This window comes from Centropristis striata, chromosome 14, assembly GCF_030273125.1.
Source record: "Centropristis striata isolate RG_2023a ecotype Rhode Island chromosome 14, C.striata_1.0, whole genome shotgun sequence".
Taxonomy (NCBI): Eukaryota; Metazoa; Chordata; class Actinopteri; order Perciformes; family Serranidae; genus Centropristis; species Centropristis striata.
Window position 1 is genome coordinate 21,202,626 of NC_081530.1, and position 24,892 is coordinate 21,227,517.

At 39.3% G+C, this 24,892-nt stretch overlaps 2 protein-coding genes across 4 annotated transcripts; one reads left to right on the forward strand and one right to left on the reverse strand.

Annotated features, from left to right (window-relative positions):
• Positions 1-1,509: 1,509 nt before the first annotated feature.
• On the reverse strand, positions 1,510-17,199 carry ehmt2 (euchromatic histone-lysine N-methyltransferase 2). Of its 3 annotated transcripts, none has more exons than XM_059350375.1 (29): positions 17,170-17,199; positions 15,474-15,543; positions 15,184-15,345; positions 14,819-15,084; positions 13,942-13,996; positions 13,761-13,843; positions 13,522-13,662; positions 13,263-13,334; positions 11,433-11,553; positions 10,746-10,829; positions 9,787-9,923; positions 9,371-9,514; positions 8,670-8,992; positions 8,347-8,583; positions 7,714-7,761; positions 7,515-7,597; positions 7,178-7,284; positions 6,477-6,599; positions 6,291-6,392; positions 6,062-6,166; positions 5,447-5,601; positions 5,113-5,280; positions 4,870-5,014; positions 4,696-4,773; positions 4,360-4,475; positions 3,792-3,878; positions 3,618-3,696; positions 2,939-3,114; positions 1,510-2,200 (listed from the first exon to the last, which is right to left on the reverse strand). In XM_059350375.1, exons 1-29 carry the CDS (start codon positions 17,194-17,196, stop codon positions 2,020-2,022), a joined length of 3,675 nt encoding a protein of 1,224 aa, XP_059206358.1. In that variant the 5' UTR covers positions 17,197-17,199; the 3' UTR covers positions 1,510-2,019. The 3 variants fall into 3 exon arrangements, with proteins under 3 accessions (XP_059206358.1, XP_059206357.1, XP_059206359.1); XM_059350374.1 differs by having other exon boundaries at positions 10,746-10,832; XM_059350376.1 differs by lacking the exon at positions 7,714-7,761 and having other exon boundaries at positions 10,746-10,832.
• A 272-nt stretch (positions 17,200-17,471) lies between these two features.
• Positions 17,472-23,930, forward strand: LOC131984984 (zinc finger and BTB domain-containing protein 12-like). Its single transcript, XM_059349982.1, has 5 exons — positions 17,472-17,611; positions 18,875-19,083; positions 19,195-19,389; positions 19,745-19,951; positions 21,010-23,930. Exons 2-5 carry the CDS (start codon positions 18,880-18,882, stop codon positions 22,099-22,101), a joined length of 1,698 nt encoding a protein of 565 aa, XP_059205965.1. The 5' UTR covers positions 17,472-17,611; positions 18,875-18,879; the 3' UTR covers positions 22,102-23,930.
• The last annotated feature ends 962 nt before the right edge of the window (positions 23,931-24,892 follow it).

Below are 24,892 nucleotides of genomic sequence, written 5' to 3' on the forward strand. Positions count from 1 at the left end.
GCACTGACGACACGAGCGCACCTGCTGAGGGATGCGCACCTGCGCGTGCGATCAAAGATTGTTTATTATAGAGGAGTCACTCTGATCTGATTTAAAAACTTTATCCCCACAAAGACTCAAAGAGTCAATGCCGGTTAATTCTAGTGGTTATAGGTACAATTTTGAGGTACTTGTATTTAACTTCAGTATATCCTTTTTAATATTTGTACTCCACTTCATTTTGGAGGCATTTTGAAGTCACTGATTCACTACATAGATTTAAGGTCTTTAAATCTACTAGTAGCTTTGTAGTTTATCAGTTGAATAATTGATTATATTATTGTTAAACATCTACAATATATTATTATAGATTGACCAGCTTGTGCTCAAAGACTTCATTGAGTGAGTTATGGAAAAATGCTACAATGTCCTTTCTGATTGGTTTTAAAGTCTTGAAATCTGGTGCAGACATACTTTGGACAGCAGTAGAACAACTTGGGAATTCAAAATCACACTGCATATGTGCACATATCTTTGATATTTAACTTGTTATGCGCACATAAATAGCTAATACTTGATTATACATATATATACATATACATATATATACATATTTACACACACATATATATATATATATATACATTTGTGCTTTGGCAAGCACAGACAACACAAGTGATTCAACATTTCAGTTATAGGCACAAATTAGTTAAGTAACAGTACATAAATTAATTAAAATTAGACCTGGCTTAACAAACCACATTATCAAAGCAACACAATGATGCATCACAATTTGATGCTTATGATTATCATTTATATTTTGGTACTTTCATTGCTGCTTCAGTAAAAGATCTGAATACTTCCGCTATTGTCCATATCTGTATAAATTACTAAAAGCGCAATATAAAATGAATTGATTGGGGCTTTAAGGTTGGATCCTCCTTATGATCTTGAGTCCCTATCTTACATCAGGGGTATGAGTTCCAATCTAATTTTAACATCTTTAGTATTTAAATTAATTCCTCTTTCAGCTTTTGCATACATATTATTTTTGTTTAATCAATTTAGCATAAACTAATAATTAACTAATACATAATGTACAGATAATGGTTTAAGTGTTTCATGATTTCAAGACTTGGCTACTTATTATACATCCTGAAATTTCAGGGATATCAGACAATAGATCAATGATCTGTGTTACCTTACCTCGTAATCCAAAGAGACTCATGGACACATATTTTATGGCAGAGTGGGACATCTTCCCTTCATTTCTCTTTGACATCTCTGACTGAACACAGAGCAGCATCTCTCTTGCTTTGCATTGTGGCCTGTGAATGCCCTCTGCTGCAAATACATAATCATTATTAGCAGGCAACAGTCTTGATGAGCGCTCACATCTTGTTCATACGGTTCATACACACAAAATTACACAAGATTAAAAAAGTAGGATTATAGGATTACATGAGATAATTTAAATCAGTGAGCACAGATTTAAAAAGAGAAAGACACATTTAATACAAGAGCCCAAAGTTCAACTCATGAGCTAATTTATTACACTAAATGTGAAAAAGAAAACGATGCGTATAAAAATAAAGAACACAGTCATCCAGAAACAATGTGATCCCTCAGGTCCTTGTTGAGTACAGTGTAGGTAAAGGGTTAACCCATTACTGTACGGTTTAAAAAATGCATTGTTCGCACAACAGAAAATACGACAATTAGATGATGGCACACAGTTCATGTATCAAGGCAAATGGACATGGTTGTGATGTACAGTAAACATACTGTATGTACAGAATCAAAAGTTTTTATGTTTTATACCCACACAGTTTAAAAATATGTTAAGGCCCATGTCCACTACAACAAGGGAAATTATCAACTTCAAGGTGGCAAGTTTTGGAGAAAAAAAGAAAGAAGAAGGTAATTTCAAGTAGAAAAAACAGCACCATGCATTAAACACAGAATTTTTAAACATGATAAAACTCTCAAGGTGCATTTCCATTGCCGAGGTTAATCCAAAGGCCTCATGGGTTAAGTGTTTTAAGAGTTTCCCAGCATGGTCAATCCACAGTCAGCTCCCGATTCTGGACAAGACTCCAGTCGAGCCAGTCGGCTCTGCTCCAAGGCGATGGCCTCGGCCGAGTGCTTGCATTTCTCTGATCCACACTGACAGGTGAAATACTTGCTCTTAATGTCCCAAAAGCGGTCTCCATAGTCGAATCTAACAAAAAAAAAAAAAAAAGAAATTTTAAAATTATTTGAATAAGCATTATCCCTTTGCATCACCTTAAAAGTTCCTCTTTCCTTCAGACAAAAATGTCTGGATCCAAAAAAAAAAGGGCAAAAAATTATATATTATTTTACACTTTTGCCAAAGTAAATATATTTACCAACACCAGGCCTGATCATAACTACCAAATATTAATGTTTTAAAATGTATTTATTTGAATAAATAAAAAATTCTGTTAATATAAAAACATTTTTTTTTTTTTTCACAGTCTGGCATATATCGTTGATTAGCAAGCATTGATTTTGAATTTTTTTTCGGGGTAGTGCAAGATTTATATATATTTTTTTTAATTATAAACTCACTGCGATAAATATTCTATAATATAGAATCTATATATTACTATTATTTTCCTGTTTCTAACCAAAATGATCATAACTTCAAAAATAGAAATTAGAGCATGTATTTTTTTTTTTACATTTCAACAGTTTAAATGCCAGCAAAAAAACACAAATAATTATTATCTGTAGCCTATTTTTCTAAATTAAAAAAGCAAAAAAACTCTTGGGCAGATATGTTGTCAAATAAGAAGGAATACAAAGTGATTAAATGCAAACCATCATACTAGATTAAAGGATCAAGAAATAAAAATGAGATTAGGGAATTTGGAGTAAGAAAGAAGGTTAACAAATCATTTCTAGTCAGGTGATCATAACTGTCTCAGCGTCTCACCCCAGCTCTTGTCCACTGAGGATGTCTCTGGAGCTGAAGAAGGCGATGCGGGGGAATCTCAGGTCCTGGTGCAGCATGAACACACGGACCGGGATGAGGTTTGGGTCACACAGGTGGTTGATGAAGCGGCTGATGTTGCCGTAATACCGGGCATCGATACAATACACCTCCCCATCCTTTACAGAAAACACAAGACAGAAAACATACATTGTGATAGAAACCCAATACTGTCAGCTTTACTGAAATATGTACATTAAAATTATGATTTGTTATTTGACAAGTTCTTTTCTGTTTTTATTATCGTCAACCTTCTTGTATGAAAAAAATAAATGAAATCATTATGTTTGGCTTTTTCCAACTCCAAATACAGGAGGTGATGGATTCATAAATGTTAACATTGTAACTTCAGTATTTACATAAGTCAACAAAAGCCACTTTTTTCTTAATAAATGTTACCTGGATGTAAAACATTGGGAGATCTTTGTCTAGCTTAGCTGCTGTGGGTGTATTTTGTGTGCTGACTGCATGGCTTAACATCTGGTCAATTATTTACTTTAAGTCATTTATTATTGGTTAAATGTCCTAAAGGTTCTCTTCCACAATGTTAGTTGTAGTCACCGCTCTTTTTTTGTTTCTATACAACAAAAACTGAAAAACAAACACATTTAAAGAGGGTGACCTTGTTGTCCAGGTCAAACAGGTAGGAGTCGTCTTCCCGAACATCTGCCTCCGCGTCAGAAATGAGCTCACCGACATATCTGTGTAAAAAAGGAGGAAAGAAGCTTAATTTTTAATCTCCGACTTTTCATATAAAACAGAACCTGTTATGTGTCTAGAGGATGGACTCTCTTACTCGCAGATGAAGCTTCCTTGGGGAATATCTTGCAGAGCTCGAACTCCCCAGCCCATCTTCTCCGTCCTGTAGAGCTGAAGACGAACTCTGAAGGAAAAAAAAGGACATCTTGTGGTGTCAAAGCCCTGGCATAAACAGGTGCATCTCAATACATTAGAATATCATGGAAAAGTCAATTTCCAGTAGTTCAAGTCAAATAGCCCCAACCAAGTATTTAGTGCATATATAGATGGACATACTTTTCAGAGGGCAACATTTCCATATTAAACATACTTTTTGAAATTGGTCTTTTGTAATACTAAATTTTTTTGAGACACTGAATTTTAGGCCTTCATTAAATGTAAGCCATAATTATTATAATTAGAAGAAATTAAATAAATTAAGACATGAAATGTTTCATTATCTGTGTAATGGATCTTTATAATGTGTTATTTCCACTTTTTGAATTGAATTACTGACATAAATAACCTTTTCTATGATATTTTAAAGCTTATTCATGCCAGTCAAAAAACTTCAGAAAGTAGAAATCCAAACAAAGATCAAGAAAGTTCAAATTAAAAGTTCTCACTTGATGCCGGCCTGCACCACCCTGTTCTTGCATGTTCGGTAACAGGAACACGCCATGTTACATTCAAATATAAGTGGAGGTTCAATTTTGTTGAATTCTTGGAGCAGCCGCTGGTCCTAGAAAAACAAAAAAACATCAAGTTAAAATCATTTTAACCCCTCTAGTTTTTCTCCAGAATTTCTGCTTTTAATTGCAAATTGCACAGATCTTTATTGATCTGATGGAAAGACTGTTTTTTCTGCTAGTCAGTCAAGGCTTTCAATTAAATCAAACAGCTATTCTGAGCAGATTATTTTGATGAAGTGGCTGTAAAAGTTCTGTAACAGTTCTGTTTACCTTGTCGTACCAGCAGCGGATACTGAGCTGTCCACAGAGGCAGTTACTAGATGAGCAGTCATCAGTGCAGCTGCAGTGCTGAAAAAAAGATAATGAAAAAGGCATTAGATGCATTTTTCGCAAAGTAAATGCTTTTGTAATAGATAGAATTAAGTTAAAACAAGACTCTGATACCTGTAAGTGTGTTATATTGCGGTCTATGTTCATTGCTGAAGTTTCACAGTTTTCTGACACATATTTGTAGTCTGAAGGACAGCCCTCATCGTCGACTGCGTTCACACAGGGAATCGGTACATTCTCATAGCCCTGCGCAACATCACTGGAAAACAAACAAATAAGGAGTTAAATCTGGGGGGAAAAAATACAAGATCAAGTATATCACTGGAATACAAGACTCAATGAAAATAAAACCCCTACCTGCAGATAATTCTCTCAGTCCGGAGCATACGATTGGTTATTCCCCTTCTCAGCTTCCTGTTGATCTGTAGAGCCACCCACACTGGTGTGTCCGCACGAGCGAGGCTGAGAGGCGTGTCTCCTTCCCTGTTCACAATGTCAATGTCTGCACCTCTGGACAGGAACAACCTGCAGAACAAAGACCAAATATTTGTTAGTATAAGAGCTGGACACACAGGGGGAAATTGGAGAGCAGATGAGGGAAATGCTAAAAGACGTTTTCGAAAATACACTATAATATATATACTTGTCTCGTACATTAAATGAGGCTTCCAACTTGTTAACTTGGACTCACGTAACACACTCCAAGAAGCCCTCTCTGGCGGCGATGTGGAGCGGCGTGTCTCCGTGCATGTTGACTGAGGCGAGTGAACAGCCAGAGTTCAACACCAGCTCTGCTATGTCAACGTTCCCTGCATACGCCGCCCAGTGGAGACACACGTTCAGCTCCTGAGGGGGCGGAAAGTGACTGTTTAAAGTAATAACCTGAAACATTTTCATGAGACTATGTCCGTTAGGTCTCTTTCACCACCTGTTACGACACAACACAGCTGAGAGGGGCAACAGGGAGTTAAAAAACAACGGATGGCACCCAATGTTTTGCTTTGTTAAGCACATACAGGAATGGAAAAAAATATTAAACCACCCTTTTTCTTCAATGTCTTGTTCATCTCATCATTAATCTCTTATAAGCTATTTTTGTTGTTATCATTTCATTTGTGCAAACAAATGTACCTTTAGTTGTACCAGGCATTAAAATGAACAAGCAATTGAAGAAAACAAGGGTGGTCTAATCATTTTTTCCATGACTGTATAACAGGAATACTCAGAGAAGCTGCCACAAATTCAGTAAAAAGACTTTTCATGTCACACAATCGACAAACATCAGTGTTATGGAGTAAAAACTTACTTTATCATTAATGGTGACATCAGCTCCTCGGTTCAGCAGCGATTTTATCACATCTACGTGTTTGTGCTCTGCAGCCCAGATGATCGGCGTCCAGCCACCGCTGTCCTGAAATAAACCGACAGGAAGAGTCAGAGGTAGCCTTCAATGGCCTTTTAAGGTATGAAAGATTCATTACAAATAGAAGGTTATCTGAAGGTGCTAAAATACTGACATTTAGACCCTCCTTTACCTGCGCGTTAACGTCAACCTGCCCCGTTTCCAGGAGCATGGTGACGATTTCCAGGTTGCCCAGCTTGGCTGCGTGGTGGAGGCCGGTATATCCATCCTCCTCCTGAAGAACATAAAGCAAGACTGAAATCCAGATCAACTTAAGTTCACAATTATGTTTTTATTGAAGGAACTAACAGACACTCACACTATGATAGACACAGGCTCCGTTCTGGACCAGGTAGTGAGCCACCTCGATGTGATTGTTAATGATCGCTTCTAACAGAGGGGTCCTCCTTTCCTTGTCCTGGGCATCCACCTGAGCCCCGGCCTGTCAGTGTACAATAACATATGATCCTTGATATAAGATCTAATTTGTCACTGCAATATGTACAGTCATGGAAAAAATTATTAGACCATTGTTTTCTTCAATTTCTTGTTCATTTTAATGCCTGGTACAACTAAAGGTACATTTGTTTGGACAAATATAATGATAACAGAAATAGCTCATAACAGATTTAATTTAAGAGCTGATATCTAGCCATTTTCCATGGCTTCCTTCATAATGATTTTGGTTATTATCAAGAAAACCGTGGAAAAATGTCTAGATATCAGCTCTTAAATTAAACTCTTATGAGCTATGTTTGTTATCATTATATTTGTCTAAACAAATGTACCTTTAGTTGTACCAGGCATTAAAAGAAATTGAAGAAAACAATGGTCTAATCATTTTTTCCATGACTGTAAATCCTGAACCTCTATCGAAACAGCAATGTCATGGCTAGAAGTAGGAAAAACTCAAAAATGTCTTTTGTACAGAACAAACCAGTTATTATTCCATTCATTATGTAAAAGAAAATAAATGCAAGTTCTATTAATCAAAGAAAAGAAACCGTCTAAATTTCTCACCTGTATGAGTATGTAGCAGACTTCGAGCAGACCTCTCTGAGCTGCAGCGTGTAGAGCAGAGCGCCTGTTCTGAGACTCAGGCTGGTACGTTGGATCGATGCCATCCACTGTGACACACACACACAGTTTTAATACAAAAAGACTGTCCAAATTCACAATTATCTTGTCTCGTGACTAGCAGCCAAGAGGAAATGCACAAACATTTCCCACAAAAGAAATACACATTAAAACCGTGTGATCAAATCCAGGTAAAATCCGATACACCATCAAGCTTTTTAAAAAATATTTGTACCACATGAATTACACTGTCATAATTGAAAAGTGCAGGCCCACTCACTCAGCATGAGCAGGACTCTCTGCACCTCTCCCTGCTTGGCAGCAGGGTAAAGCTGGCGGGGGTGGAACCTCAACTTCTTCCTCCTGGCAAGTCAGAAACAACAACAATCACCAAATTGGTCTAAACTCATCGGATGTCCTCTTGTCCGCTGATAGCTATGCATTTACACACAACAGAAAATACTTTCACTGCAACTTACAATTTTGCTGCCGCTTCAGACGAATTGTGCGCAACAAGCAGCTGATTTCTAGAGATAGTGGAGATGCATGAATTGAGAGTTTATGAACAGATACTGATTGTATTTTTAAATTGTCTGCTGCTGGAGAATATAACAAATGTATAAACTAGCACAAAAACATCTTCAATATATTACTATTTGCAAGAACTTTAAAGTAATAATCTCAAAGATTTTTAAATATTGTCTGTTAAGTCAGTATCTACCACAGCCCATAGGTTTTATTGTATATTTGCAGTGTACAAATGTTAGCATCAACAATTTAGCATTTGACCAAATATAAAATATGGTCACAATCTCCACTTCTGTTGCTAAGTTATGGGGCTGGAAGGGGCCAGAAAATAAATGTCCGCAATTACTGCACACCTGCAGTTACTGGTTATCATAATAGGTGCTGCCAAAGACAATAAACTAGATCTTTGTGATTGTAACTTTAAGGAACTGAAAGCTTATTTTTCCGTTAAAACTAAACATTATATACAAGATCCCAAAGTAACATCATTAAGAAAATTTACTTAAATCTCTGAATTATTGTATCTAGTCCACTGTTCAATCCTTTAACCTACTGGGACTGTTTAATCAAATCTAAACTCCAACCTCTCGGTGTCTTGTGTGAGAATGGCCTTCTGCAGCGCCGCCCTGCTGGGCCCGGGTGGAAGTGCACTAGGGCTAACCGGTTTCCCGTTTGGCATACAGAGAGACGGCCCCACGCTGTCCACCCCCTCCTCTGCCGGGGGGACGGTGGCTACAGTTGCTGCAGACGCTACAGGCTGCGAGGGCTGCTGCTGCTGCTCCACTGCCAGCGTCACCAGGCCATGACTACGTATACGAGCACTGGAGGAGCAAGTGAACAGGTAAGAAAATCAGATCTCTATATCTTAATGGAGCCAATAATTCCCTCGCACATCATCTAATCTTACCTGACAGGTCTCTCAGGCATCTTCCCATCCTTCATCCCTCCTGTCGAGGCTGTGAGGGAGGGCGCTGTTGGGACTGGGGGCGGTAGAGATGGGGTGGTGGTGGAGGAGGCCGACATGGTGACGACGGTGGTCGCCGAGGCTGTGGCCGAGCTGAAGGAGGGGATGGTGACCTCCTGTGCCTCGGAGGCATCTTCACCGCAGTGGGGACAGAAAAGCATGCCGCCGCCGTTTGATCTGCTGCGACCACCGCCCAGCACGGTCACACAGCCCCGGTGGAAACGGTGAGCGATGCGCTGGTCTGGGCAGCACTCAAGAAACGTGCCCTGAAAGTAAAATATCAAGGAGGAGAAAGTGAGAAATCAAGAGAAGAAAGAAATATATCAATAGAAGAAAGTAGGACATCGAGGAGGAGAAAGTAGGTAATCAAGAGAAGAAAGTAGGATATCGAGGAGGAGAAAGTAGGTAATCAAGAGAAGAAAGTAGGATATCGAGGAGGAGAAAGTAGGTAATCAAGAGAAGAAAGTAGGATATCGAGAAGGAGAAAGTAGGTAATCAAGAGAAGAAAGTAGGATATCGAGGAGGAGAAAGTAGGTAATCAAGAGAAGAAAGTAGGATATCGAGGAGGAGAAAGTAGGATAGCGAGGAGGAGAAAGTACAATATCAAGAGAAGAAAGTAGGATATTGAGGTTAAATCTCCTTACCGCGATGCAGAAGTATCCACACCCCGGACAACAGTGGTGTTTGACCATGTGTGAGCGATGGACGTCACAAAGCACCATGAGGGGCACCCGACTTGACGGCCGCATCGTTTCCCCTTTTATAGTCCGGCTGGTACAAGCCCTCAGCTGAGAAACAGAGCAGCAGAGAGACGATTACATAGTCAGCCAGAAGAAACACTGCCCTGCTATCCAAATCAACAGAAACAGCAAACATTAACAAACAGTATAGTGAAAAGGTATGCTGGTGCCAAATAGAAATGATATTACTGCTTTGTGCGTTGAAAACAAAGCCTTTTAATACCCATTTTTCTGCACGATGGTACTCATTTCAAAATGACTACATGTGTTGTGACCACCTGCGGAATCAACCCAAACACAAAAAAACAAGGCAGACAAACCTCTCCATTGATGCTTTCAGTGGCCATACACTGTCTGCTGACGCGGTGGCTGGTGCTGTCGACTCGAGGAGCCTCCATCCTGCAGCTGCACAGAGGAAGCTCCTCCAGCCGCTCCGTGTCTCCTGCATCACTTCCTTCTGCAGAGGAGAGAAACATTTTCATTCTTTATAAGATAATATAAGTCTTTATTTTTTCCGCAGTGGGGAAATTTAGTTGTCACAGCAGCTCAAGGTACAGATGTATTTATATTATTGCTGTCTAACAGCACCATAAATTACATTTATACGACCACAATAACAAGAAATCTATTTTAGTTGTAACAGTATTACGTAAATTCCTTAAGATGTTATAAAAGAAAGTAGAATGAAAACAATGATCATGTGCATTCACTTGGTGTCACTATTATGCCCACCAAGGTTGATGACCTGACAGACCAAAAAAAAGATTTGAGTGTGCAAATGCTCTTATACTGACTTTTATACTTTATAGCTCCAGCAGCTGAGCTAGTCTAATACCGGTTAAGCAGTATTTTTTCTCTAGTCATATAATGGTACAACCCTATTAAAAATGAATTACAATAGTTGCAAGTTCATTTTATGTTGATTGACCAATCATCCCAGACACACATCCAATTAAGTGTCCTGTAAAGACCTGGCAGCAATCACCGATGTTAGAAGTGAAAAAAAATAAATAAATAAAAGTATTGTCCCTAAAAGTGCTTGTTTCATCCAACTATGATTATAGAGAAAAGGACAATGGAATGACACTTACCCAATAGAATTTTAACCAATTATATGTATATTTTGTATGTTTTTTATATGCAATTACATCTCATATATTACTTTTAATAGATGTCAACTGACATATATGTCACAAAGGATTAGAAAATGATTCTGTATTATTTAAGTTTTAGACAACATCCCATCTTTTTTTAAATTGGGGTTGTATCATAAATGTACCATGATGAGGAGAAAGTGTCAGACTGTCTGCAGCAGCGATGTCCAGAGCATCCAAGGGAACCTCAGTGTACTCAGCAGGCCTTCCTGCTGAGAACAAACCAATTGACCAATCATCAACCACAAGAGATTCCTGTTAGAAAATTCAGATTTAAAGCAGTACACATGCTGAAGATAAAATACCAAAAAAAGCTGTTCACTTCAATGTTTCACAACATTCGAGTGCCTATTTTCCACAAACACCAAGTTTTTGACCACAACCTGCTCTTATGCCGTACCATATTCTTTCCATTTTCTGATGATTGCCCTAACTGTACTCCGAGATACCTTCAGCGCCCTGGAAATCTTCTTGTATCCTTCGCCTGATGTGTACTTTTCAATAATCTTGTCACTTATTTTTTGGTGATTTTTCTTTGTCCTCATAGTTTAGGTTTTTGACAGGAAACTGGAAAAGCAAGTGTTGGCTTTTCCAGACAAGACAGGATTTAAGCTTAAATCCTTCGTCTTGATTAGACACAGGTGATCGTCATTCAGCTTATTATGCGACTGGCTGCATGAGTGAGGACTATGAAAGCTCAAAGTTACGGGGGTGAATACTTGTTTAATCTATATAACATTATGTTTTATTTAGATTTAAGATTGCAATAGATGTTTCTGTTAAAAAATATTCTAAGAGGGAATGTCACTCACCTCCCGCCGTCTCCACCACATCAGCTGTGTTTCTGTCATTGTCCTGGTCTGACTGCTGCCACGAAGACTCCTCGCTTTCATTTCTACTTTGGATGGCTCTCTTTGTTACAGACTCTGAACTCTGCAAGGGAGAAATTCTGTCTGAATAAAAAATGTGACATCTGTGAAGGGCAGAAAAAAGAACAAACTGACGAAGTTTGTACAGTCGCAGTTTTGAGATGTTTGTGACCACAATTGGCACTACATGGCAATTTTAAGACTGTGTCCCTGATAAGAGGATTAAAGAGACAAACAAAGTTATTTTTCATCTGAATGCATACAAATCTGTGTTGCATCTGGCTCAGTGGTCTACTGCAATATCATCTGTGTCAGCACAAGTATGTACAGTAGTGTTCAGAATAATAGTGACTAACCAGATTATCCAGGTTTTTTGTATATTTTTTATTGTGTGTACATCTGTGTGGCATGGAGTCAACTAACTTATGGCACCTTTCATCTGTTATTCCACTTCAGGATTCTTTAAATACATTCCACAAATCATTTACATTTCTTGATTTTGCTTCAGAAACAGTATTTTTGATGTCACCCCACAAGTTCTCAATTGGATTAAGGTCTGGGGATTGGGCAGGACACTCCACATCAATGTTGTTGGTTTGGAACCAAGATTTTGCTGGTTTACTAGTGTGTTTGCGGTCATTGTCTTGTTGAAACACCCATTTCAAGGGCATGTCCTCTTCAGCATAAGGCAACATGACCTCTTCAAGTATTTTGACATATGGAAACTGATCCATGATCCCTGGTATGTGATAAATAGGCCCAACACCATAGTAGGACAAACATGCCCATATCATGATGCTTCACTGCCTTCACTGTACTGTGGCTTGAATTCAGAGTTTGGGGCTCGTCTCACAAACTGTCTGCGGCCCTTGGACCCAAAAAGAACAATTTTACTCTCATCGGTCCACAAAATGTTCCTCCATTTCTGTTTAGGCCAGTCGATGTATTCTTTGGCATATTGTAACCTCTTCTGCACATGCCTTTTTTTTAACAGAGGGACTTTGCGGGGGATTCTTGTAAATAGATTAGCTTCACACAGACGTCTTCTAACTGTCACAGCACTTCCAGGTAACTCCAGACTGTCTTTGATCATCCTGGAGCTGATCATTGGCTGAGCCTTTGCCATTCTGCTTATTCTTCCATCCATTTTGATGGTTGTCTTCCGTTTTCTGCCACGTGTCTCTGGTTTTGCTCTCCATTTTAAAGCATTGGAGATCAATTTAGCTGAACAGCCTATAATTGTTTGCACCTCTTTATAAGTTTCCCCCTCTCCAATCAACTTTTTAATCAAAGTACGCTGTTCTTCTGAACAATGTCTTGAACGACCCATTTTCCTCAGGCTTTCAAAGAGAATTGCATGTTCAACAAGTGCTGGCTTCATCCTTAGAGGCCACCTGATGCACACCTGTTTTTTCACAAAATTGATGACCTCACTGATTGAATGCCACACTGCTATTTTTTTTAACACACCCCTTTCAACTAATTGCCCAATTCCACAGCGTTCATATCACGAATGCTGGGTCTTGTTGGTTTTCTGAGAATTTACTGCACCCACTGGTACCTTGTTTGCCATGTAGCAATAAAAAAATATACTAAAAACCTGGATTAATCTGGTTAGTCACATTGGACTGCTATTATCTTGACTACTGTAACTGTGACCAAGCTAAAACTTCAAACTGTTGCCTGAAGCTACAGATAAAGTAAGAGATTAGTGTCGCTATAACTAGATAAGAAAGTAATTATCAATCTGGTAAGATAGATAGAATCACTCACATGATCCGACATGTTCACTGACCCCCCTATGTCTTTAGTGTGCTGCCTTACTTCTGCACCACCATCTTCAAACTACAGAAGAAACAAAATAAATACATGTTTACTACGAAAAAATAATAGAAAAAATAAAATAAAAAATTATAGAAAAAATTATCACCATTGACTTTTTTTATGGAAATCCTGCAGCATATCCACATCAAAACAATATGTGCACAAGTGTTTACTTATAGAGGACAAAAAGTAGATAGACGCCTCAAACCTTTTCTGAATCTCGCCTGGACGGACTGGAGATCTGTTTTTTCTCGGCTACCTTCTCCTCCAACTTCCCCACACTGCCATTGCTCTTCTCTGGTGAAGTCTTGGTAACAGACTCCACCTTTTTGTGGAATAACGGTTCTTCCTGAGTTTTGAAAGAAATAAGAATATTAAAAATCGAACTAAGTACATGTAATAAGATTAGTAAATGTAAATTATGTGCCTGCAAATACATAATCTTACCACAGTTTGAGCATTTTCTGGAATGTTTTCTGACTTCTCAGGTGTGCCGTCAGATAAATGACCCAGTTTTCTCCTTTTTGCAACTATTGGTAAGATGACAAGCACAGCAGAGAGAGTCCTAACTTATACAAGAAACCACTTTTTTTACAACAGTAAGTGTGATAATGCTGTAGTCACTAACCAGTTTCAGGGTCAGAGGATCCTGAAGGTGTTGCAGGTGCATCACTGTGATTCATCTGTGAAATGAAATTATTCAGTGACTCAAATGGTCATGAAGAAATTGCTAAGAACTCATGAAGTCATCAAATCTCATTTTAATCACAATATGCTAACCAGTTGCTCCAATAGTGTAAAATTCCCTATAAGTTAATGAATTCATTAATTAAAATGTGTATCCATCTGAAGGTATAAGGGTTTAGAGCATTATGATATGAGCATACAAAAACAGATGCTGTGCTCAATTATGTCTCATAAATTGTTGCAGCAATTTTTAGGTTGATACCATTTGTTACACAGATTATGAGCAATTTTTTGTAATACATATTATTTAAAATGGCCAAAATATCACATTAAGACACTAAGACCTTCGGGAACACAATAGAAAAATCCATGATGTGATTTGGTATGAAAAACTTCAGACATTTTCTGCAAGAATTGCATTTTTTAGTGATGGGATGGAGATGGGAAAACTTCTGTTCTGGAAACTGCTAAAAATGCTCTTATTGTCAATATACCTTGGAAATCTATAAGTGCATTTATTGTTGTTGTTATTCTTAGTTATTTTATTCAAAAGTATTTTTTGTTTCATTTTTTCATTTGAAATGTAAGTCTTAAGGTTATTGTGCTATGACTGATTTTGAGTCTGTATGTTAAAAGTATCTTACACTAAAAAATTACAAATGTAGTTCAAATTACATGGAAATGTATGCTGTAGATTTTATTTGATAGACGTGGGGTATAGGATGCAATTGTGATATTATGACGTTTGGATCTTTGCTGAGAGGATATTTTTATGAAATGGACATTTTGAATTTTGAGTGGATGCTCTATAGGCTCACCTGCCCTAACGGAGGCCTGTTCATGGTCTTACGGGCCCGGTGGATCTTGGGTGGGGCAGGAGAGACAGAAGGAGACGAGGAAGCTGTGGCAGACGATGAAGAGGAAGAAGAAGAAGAGGAAGACGACGAGGACGATGAGGAGGAGGAAGGGGCAGGTGCCATGATGGATTTACTACTGCCAGGTCCAGAAACACTCATCTTTGCTCGGCCAGGGGACAACGCTGAAGACGTAGAAGGAGAGGATGAAATTGACTTGGCTGCATGTCCTGTGAGAGGGAAGTAAAAAAACAACAACAATCAGTTATCAAACAGAGAGTCCCCGCTTTAGCACCATGGATGAAAACCAACTACATCCAAAGTCCTACCTGCTGCTGGTTTGCTTGGGGAGGAGGCAGGTGACCATTTGTCTCCCTCCTCTCCCGCTCTAGAAGACTCCTTCCCAGGCTGCAGAGACGACAACATTGAGGACATCCCACCCATGGGCTCTATCTTCTTGGCAACAGAAACTGTGGTGGAGGCTGCATTGTCTGGAAAAGTAGTAAAAACAAAAATCACAACAATTCAGTTTATTTGTCTACATAAAAAGGCATAGATTTCAAACATTATATACAATATACATAATGTATGTTAATGTAATATCGCCCTGTAGACGTACCTTCCTTTACTTTACTTGGTCCAGCTAATGGCTCTGCTGGTGTTTCTGAGTCATTTGCTTCAGGAGGCTCCTGGCAGAGAAACAACAAAAAGCAGAAAATGCTAATTTTTGTCCTTGGAAAAAGCAATTGATATTCACGAGGCAGACTAATGGATCCATTTATTCACTGTTGTTCACATTGTTGCTATTATTTTCATCCTTATTATTATTATTATAATTATTATTATTAATATTATATGTATTATTATAAAGATACATTCTTTTTTATGCTCAAACCCAATCTGTCCACCAATTCTACAACAAAACCATCTGGTCATACAGTAATATACAACTACTTTTCAATAGTGGTCGACCAATTAATCAATCGACTGATTAATGCCATCAATTAATGACCTTGATAAGAATGCCTGGCCTCGTGAGGCCTGATTACAACAACAAAAATATCAGCAGATACATTTAAATATATGCAAACTTTTGCAATGAAAAAGCATATGTAATTACATTACCACCTATAACTGACTTGTCATTGATACTGTACAAATGTGTGTAAAAAACACAGGTCTTTGATTCCTGCATTTCAGCTTGCTATTAACTATGGGTAAAACTCAAAACAAAGATGCTGCTCTCGTCTGAGGTCATTATTATTAAATTGTTGCATTTTATCAGATGCAAACACAACATATCAGCATTACATATCAGCAGCTGTGTTCTCTCGTTGTCAACAAACCAAAGCACTGAAAAACCAACCACAAGCTTTCAAAGCATTTTGCACACTATAGTATGGACTGCCAAAAGAACCCTGAACATGCTGCTAGTGAAAACACATTTCAAAGGACACAAAGTTAATATTCACTTAATCGTTCAGGTTTTGTTTTCATTACCAGTGAATGCCACACAAAGCTGGACACAACATGAATCATTTGTATTTCCGGTGTCAATCAGCACAACTGACAACATACTCAAGGACTATTTGGGGTCACCAGTAACACACACACCACATACCTTTGTACCCTACACATCTGTTAAACGAGAAAGCTAACAGTCGTGTTAATGCTATGTTAATGTGTTTATAACTACCAAAAGCATTTACGTGACTGATTTCCGCCTTCTCCGTTCCAAAATAAACCGTTCAACCAATGGCTGATCTCCTCTCTTGTTACGTCAAGTGCCGCCATCAGTCAATCAATCCATTCATGTCTTTTACCCAATTCAAATGAATAAATATTAGTCAACTAAACAGGAATATAGTACATTTTCACAGCTTAAAATAGTTTCCTTTAGACTGACATTGCCCCATAAATAATAACAGCCCAGTTTGCCTCAACATTAGGTTTGAAAACTGGTCTAAAATGAGCATACAAGATCCAACACTGAACGCAAACTGTGATTAAAGCAACGAAAAAACGACGGGTATATAAGGAATTAACTGTCAAGGAGTAGAAAAAATAGGCAAAACAATAACAAAATTAGAGCTGAATAACGTTAGTTTACAAAAAGCTGCTACAGGCTAACGTGGCTAGCATAAGAGCAGCTTGCAACAAAGAGCTCCTGTAACCGACAAGTAGTCCGCTGTGTATTATGGCAGGCTGTAGCTTAAGTTGTGTGCTTTATCCATGTAAGTAAGTGCGTTTACAGGTGGTTAAATAAATGTAAATGTCGCTAGTGTTGCAGTTTGGTGTTGCAGTTGCTTCGCTACCTTCGTCGTTGTCTCAGATGCCGACATGTTTCGCGACGTGCGTCAACGTATATGAACCAAACGTCCCGCGTCACCGCCCGAAGCCCCGCCCCCCAGCGGTCCGCTTGTTTTAAATCAACTGATCAGAAGTCAGCGTGCATACTCTGATGTCACCACTGACCGCGAGGAGAAGCCTCCTACCAAAACCGATCCAAGGTCAGATTAGCGGAGAGAGACCAGCGGTTTGTATTTGTTATCACGAGATGCGCTTCCCCCGAAAAAAGAGAGAGGCCAAAAGTAAACAGAGATCGAGGTAGTATCATTAGCTGGTGGGATGAGGAACCACAGCCGGCTAACGTGACTAACAGCGCCGGAATTAACGGCTGTCCTGCTGAAACAAATCCAGATTTATTTATCTTTCTGGAGAGCCCAAAGGACATCCAACAAAAGGAAAAGGGAGAAGGTGAGTGACGGCAAAGTTTCACGATAACTGGGGAGCTTTTGTTTGTTGCTGTGGTTGGTCACTAGCAAATATCAGCGAGCTAACTAAAGCTAACGTTAGCTACCGTTCAGGCCAGAAGGAAAGGACGAAAACAACTGTGTTATGAAGGATTTTAACCCTTTACGACAACGTTATATCGCCTAATTTTCGCATAGACTCCACTACTCTTAAAACACATGTAATGTTGGTATTCATGGCCTTCCCAACACCCACTTGTTAGCCAACTTTTTAAGTCAAAGCTGGCGGTTTATCGATAAAATATCGATAAAGTGAGACTAGATACCATCTATAGCAACTATTTTCAATAACAGTACTATAACATGTAATAGATTCGTAATGCTTTCTAGAGTGTGTCTTTTCTTGGTATTAAAGCTGCTTTACAAGTTAGGCTTGCACCTAAGATCACAATGATTTGTTTAATCGATTCATCTGCTGATTATTTTCTCAATGAGTCAACCAATCATTTGGTCTATAAAATGATGGAGAGTTGAGTAACCGGGGTGGACATTTTTCACTTAGTCTAAGGGGATGTTTTGAAATATCTTGTTTCGTCAGTCCAAAACGAAAGATACTACGTCTAATGTTATATAAAACAGAGAAAAGCAATACATTTCAATAGTTTGGTGGCTGAAAACAGCCTTTTTTGCATTAAATTTTTCCTTTTTCCTACAATTAATCTATTGTCATTATGGCAAAACTTGCATATACTTTTCTGTTCATTGACTTATTGTTGCAGCTCTCCACGTGATCAACTGAACTGAAAGGATTAATGTTAAACCTAAGTGAAATTACCAAAAACTGGAACATTTTGTTTGGCATATCAACATTACTTTTCTTCAGGTCACATCCTTCACATGTAGAAGCAAGTGCAGGTTATATACATGTGGAAACTTTTTCCCCAACTATACACATGTATATGTACAGTATTTATGAATGAAACTCGACAAAAAATGACCGTCTTAATACCAGATTACACATCATGCCCGGAGCATTTCATTTAACTCATGTGAACCCTGTCTGACTGCATTCCATTTTTCTGCTAAAGTGCGATCTTGAGTTCATGTGAGACGGCCTCAGATGTGTGTTTGGGGTTATATCAGGTAGCCATGATGTATCAGACACTGAACGTATTGTTTGAGTGTCTGCTTTTTGATCTTCAATATAAATATTTAAAGACCACCTCATTGTGTTACTTGTAATGAATACTTCCCCATTTCTCTTCAGACAAGATGGAGATGCTGTGCTTCCGGTTACCGGGCCACGGGGACACCACCCTGAAGCAACTGAATTCTCTGAGGTCCCGTCAGCACTTTTGTGACATCACAATTGTGGCCAGCGACAACCAGACATTCAGAGGACATAAGGTGGTGCTGGCTGCCTGCTCGCCCTTCTTAAGGGATCAGTTCCTCCTCAACCCGTCCCCCAAACTTCAGGTAGATTAATCTCAACACACACAGCGTCACACTGTTGTCTCTGTTGAAATGTGTCCATTTCACACTTCTGCTGAGTAAAAAAACAAGGCTCTTTATGCTATTTTTCCTCAGGTGTCGATGCTGTACAGCTCGTCAGTGGTGTGTGATCTGCTTCAGTCTTGTTACACTGGCATCCTGCAGTTCAACCCAGAGGAGATTGTCAACTACCTGACGGCTGCCAGCTACCTACAGATGGAGCATATTGTGGAGCGCTGCAGAGGAGCACTGAAGAAATATGTGCAGTTAAAAAACCCCAGTCCACCAAAGGTCAGTAATCCAAAAAATAACCTAAATTATTGTTAACTTGTGACATATTTTGTGCTGTGATGGGAAAAATACTTGCCCCTTAGATTGTCCAGATTTTTCAGTATAAAAGTTTTCTTAATTTATAGACAAAACGTTGGTGTCTTTAATTTTTCCTGTTGCATGTGAATCAGTCTTCAAAGTAAAAACGGACAAACATTTGGTTTTTTTTTTATTTATTTGATCCTAATCATCGAATCATACAATCTGAGTCATTTTCAGTTTTCAGTTCTGCGTTTTCTACAAACACATTTTCAGCCATTTCTTAATTTATAGTAATGTAATCTCATTTGTTTCCATCCTTCTTACCTTCCTCTAGATAACTTCAGAGGAGAGCCAGGCTCGACCTGTGATTGTCAGCGGGAGTATTCATTCTGTTGCATCTCCTCCCACGACCCGGCCCTCCCCTGTGCACCCACTCAGTCCTGTAGTTCGCTCTGTGGAGGAGAACAGTGGCGACATGTCTGCTCAGGGCAGCAGTCAACACCACGATGGCAGTCCCATGCTGGATGAGCCGTGCATTAAGGTTTGTGTGTGAAAGAAAAAACGGATACCAGGATATCTTTTTAATCTACAATGACTACACACATCTGCAGTATTCTTGTCATACTGATAACAATATCAACTTCATATAGTACCTCTCTAAATTAAGTAACAAAGTGCTTCAAATTAAAACAAAAATCAAAATGCTAAAATGATCAGATTACAGGAATAATTTAATAATTTCGGACCATGTGAAAATAGCAGGACATATACATGGTTGTATTAAAAATGGGTCTTTAGAAGGGATTTAAAGGTACTGCAGAGTATATTTATATTGTGTCACCCACAAGGGTCCGGTATTTAATTTTGTTTTTTGGTGGAGTCATTTAACCTGCTTTGGATGGTAACTGGTGTTAACTGTCACACTTTTTTTCTGTTTGTCCTGTTGAGCTGTATTCAGAGCTACAAAGTTAGCAGATAAAAAACGTTTTTGGTTCCTGAATAACATCCGACCACACACACAAGAAAAGAAGACCTTTGATTTCCTTTGTCCCTTCAGGACTTTTATAAAAGGTCCATAAATAGCAGCTGGACAGTGAAGCGTGATGTGTGATAAAGGGTGGCTGTTGAAGAGGGCAGGGCAATAAAAATGTGAAAAAGAGTACAGCACAGGATCATGGAGCTCCGGTACACGCACAATATCTGACAGCTCATTTATGACACTTATAGTCCTGAAACAGTTAATTAAAAAAAAACGAATCCGCAACAAATTTAGAAACCATTGAAAGTCATCTATGAAGACTTAACGCAGAGTATTTGCTGGTTGAGTTTCTTTAATGTGAAGATTTACTGTATTTCTGTTTTTATCTCTGTATCTTTGTAGTACAGTTTTAACAGTCTGTCAAATCTTTAATTCCAATATAATGTGTGCGACAGTAATAAGCCCAAAGTCATTACTGTACAAAATGCCCCCTTCTCGTCTTGTACTAACATGCAGCCAATTAGCAGTCTAATCAAAAAGCTTCTACTGTCAGTCACTGGAATTTCATTTCTTAATACGGGACATGATGATGCATTATTCAACTTTAATTTCTGTTGCAGGTTAATGGATCAGACGAGGAGGAAGAGAACAGACAGGAGGACTACGATGTGTTCAGAGTTTATATCAATGAAGAGGCGCAGATGAACAGAGAGCGTGAGGAGGAGAGAGGAGCTCCCTCAGATGGACCTTCAGATGTGTGTTACCCTGAAACAGAAGGTGTCCTGATTGGAGAAGGCGGTGAATATGACTTGAATCCAACAGAAGATGATCTCACTACAGGAGGACTTTCAGTGGAGGGGCTCCGTGCTTTCAGACGCAGGCTGTCAGACCCAAAAATTGGCCGGGGCAGAGGGAGAGGCAGGGGGCGGGGTTTTAAGAGGAGAAGGTGGTCATCGCAGGAGAAAAGACCTCCAGGCATGGCTCCAAACCAGGATATGTGGTATCTAGCAACTGCAGGGATGGGAGGGGGGTTCAGCTTAGACTACAGCCAAGAAGGACTTAAGACAGGAAATTATGTGCCAGTTGAACTCCCACAGTTAGACTTCAGCATGGGCGACACACAGGGAGAGAAGGTCTCCCCGATGGCGGCCAACAGTTTGACGCAGTTTGGCCTGGAGGATACGAATGCCGGTGAGGGGAGTTCAGGGCTGGCTGGAACAAACGATGGAGGGGATGAGTCTGTTGCAGTGGTGGGCTCTACTTCAAGTGTAACAGGACCTGTGATCTGTGAGCACTGCGGCATGACGTTCCCCTCTGCCCACTCACTGGCCCTCCACTCCCGCTCCACTCACCTGCTGTACGCCTGTCCCTGCTGCGGCAAACACTTCCACCACTCCGCCAACCTCACCCGACACATGGCCGTGCACAGAGGCGCTGGCAAAACCCACCAGTGCCCCCTCTGCTATAAGACTTTCACCCAAAAGTCCACACTGATAGACCACATGAACCTCCACAGTGGCGAGCGACCACACCGCTGTGCGTACTGCCATGCTCGATTTGCCCACAAGCCCGCCTTACGACGCCACTTGAAGGAACAACACGGAAAAACAACGGGGCAGAACTCACTGCACGAGCAGGAAGAGAGGGAAAGAGCTGGGGGGAGGATAAGGGAGGAAGAGCAGGAATGCCTGGTTACTGAACAAGTGTCATAGGTCAGAGCGCTAAAGACAGCAAAGTGTTGAGAAATCTAAAAAAAAATCCAGCTCCTCAGGCTCAGCAGTTTACTGCAGTTACAATTGGCAGAGTGACGAGCTGTGCAGTGGGGAGGTCAGTCTGCAAAAGGGAAAATTTGTCAGCGTTGATGGTAAACGTAGCCGATTAAATACATTCCTCAGTGTGCGCTGTATTGACACAGAAAGCCGCTCATAGAGTCGGCCGGATTTGCCAACATGTACCAGGATGCACTGAACATGAGCTGCTGACACCTAGCCAAAACAAAGTGTAGCCAAGAGTTATAAGATACAGCAACTAAGGTGGCAATAAATATGTATTTTCTACATTGTCAAAGGCAGCATATTACAGCTTCACAATAAAAGCCCAACTTAGATTCACTCAACAAAAGAGCTGATAATAAGGATGTGCTCACAGGTTAAAAAACGTTTAAAAAGTATATAAGGAAATTGGGTGGGCAGAGTATTAGATGACAAAAATACTCACCATATGCCCTCTGTCTCAAGCACACTTCTAAATGAGGAGTAAAACTTTTATTCACAGACACATACAATCGTGGAAAAATATATTAGACCATTGTTTTCCTCAATTTCTTGTTCATTTTAATGCCTGGTACAACTAAAGGTATATTTGTTTGGACAAATATAACAAAAATAGCTCATAAGAGTTTAATTTAAGAGCTGATATCTAGCAATTTTCCAAGGTTTTCCTGATAATGATTTTGGTTATTATCAAGAAAACCATAATAAGCGAAAACAAGGGTGGTCTAATCATTTTTTACATGGCTGTAGAGACAGACAACTATTCACGCTCTCATTCACACCTTCGGGCAATTTAGAGTCACCAATTAACCTAAGATGCATGTCACCACCACACCTTTGTTAGCACTTATGATTACACTACTTACCATAGCTTTTCTATAATCTTGATCTGTATTTATATTTTTCATTCAAAGTACTTCTATTTATACTCGCACATTTGCTTCTGTTTTTGCTGCTGTGACAAGTGAATCAATAAAGTAGTATCTAATCTAATCTAGTCTTTGGATTGTGGAAGGAAGCATAAACAGTTTGCAAGCAAAGAGAACAGGGAAGTATTTAAGGTGCACGCCCCATGGCTACTGAAAGAAAGCCAAGCTGAAGTAACCTGTGGTTCCTCCTGCCGCCAACTACGTCACAGTCATGTTGGTCGAATGATTGCGCGGGACAGAGGAAGAGCAGCAGATTTTCCAGCTGCTTTTTGATCAACATAGCACACACTGAGGAATGTATTGCTTCAGTCAGCTACACTTACAGTCAACATTGATTGAACACCCACATGAAATGTGCCAAATGTCTTTTTTGAACAAGTGCTGAATACTGACCGAGGCCTTTTAAAGTGTCGGACTGTGAAAATAAAAGCCCCTTCATACAAATATACACACTGTGTGATAGCTGTGTGCTAAAAGAGACTGAACAGTCCTCCACCCTCTTACACTGAGACAAGAGGCCTTTTTCACAGCAGACATTTTAACCAGGTGTCACTAATAACACAAATGATGGCTCTGTTGTATTAAAGTGTCACAGTGAGCCACACACAATAACAGGACCTGGAAACTGAAGCAGCTAAATGCTGTGATGTCAAAGTGTCCTTTGTGACAAAAGGGTAGTCTTTTCATGTCTCTTAGATTAGCTTCATTAGTTTGACTCATAACTGTAATGTTATACTTGATTAATATGTAATACATGTTCAGTACAATGAGTGGACACATTTTCCAATGAAAAGATGATGTAAATCAATGTAAATAAAATAATTTGGAAGTCTCTTCTCAGTCAATTGTTTAATATCAGTCAACTAATACAGGTGTTGCTACTCATGTTGTTATCCTGTTAGTTTTGTTGCACCTGTTCAAGCTGCTGTGTATTTTTTTATTTATTAAACCTTTATTTAACCAGGAAAGGTCCCATTGAGATTAAAAATCTCTTTTTCAATGGAGTCCTGGTAAAACTTGAATATCCAATACAACCTCGGTATTAAAAGTTGTTCATGAAACGGTTACCAATGCAGCACTTAACTTTTCAATGTTTGTCTCAGGTAATACCTGCTTTTTCTCAAAGACACTTTTAAGTCCTTGACAAAGAAAATGCAATGTTCTTTCCACAACAAAGCAAATGCACATAAGGGGTGGGCTTCATGCTTGAAATCACAATACTAATCAGGATATTTATCTACATACTTTTGTGTCTCTATATAATAACCATATGTCAAATATCAAATTAATTGAATACGCAATGAGCTCTGTCCCACTGTTACACTTTACATTACCAAGTTAAAAACAACACTGTAAAACAATAAGGCTGTTTGGGGCTTTCTGTAGCTCACCTGGTAAAGGGCCCAATGTGCACAGGATGAGTCCTTGCTGCAGCTCAGAATCGAACCCTCGGCCATTTGCTGCATGTCATCCCCTGTCTCTCTCTTTCCTGCCTATCTCCAGCTGTCCTGTCCATTAAAGGCAAAAATGCACAAAAATATACTAAAAAAACAACAATAAGGCTGTTCTGGTTGTTCTCGCATTCTTCTTGAGTAGACTATAGTGAAATCTTCACTGTAAAACGTGTTACAATGGATCTAGTTTTCCTCCACTAACAGAGGGCTTTGGGTCTTCTCTGGCATTAGTTTTGCAACATCTGTGCAGTTTCTGTACTTTTTTGTACCTTTGTGAGAGCAGCTGTCCTGTGGAGAACCAATCGAGATATTCCAAGAAAAAGAAGGAGCTGGACCGAGTCACGACCA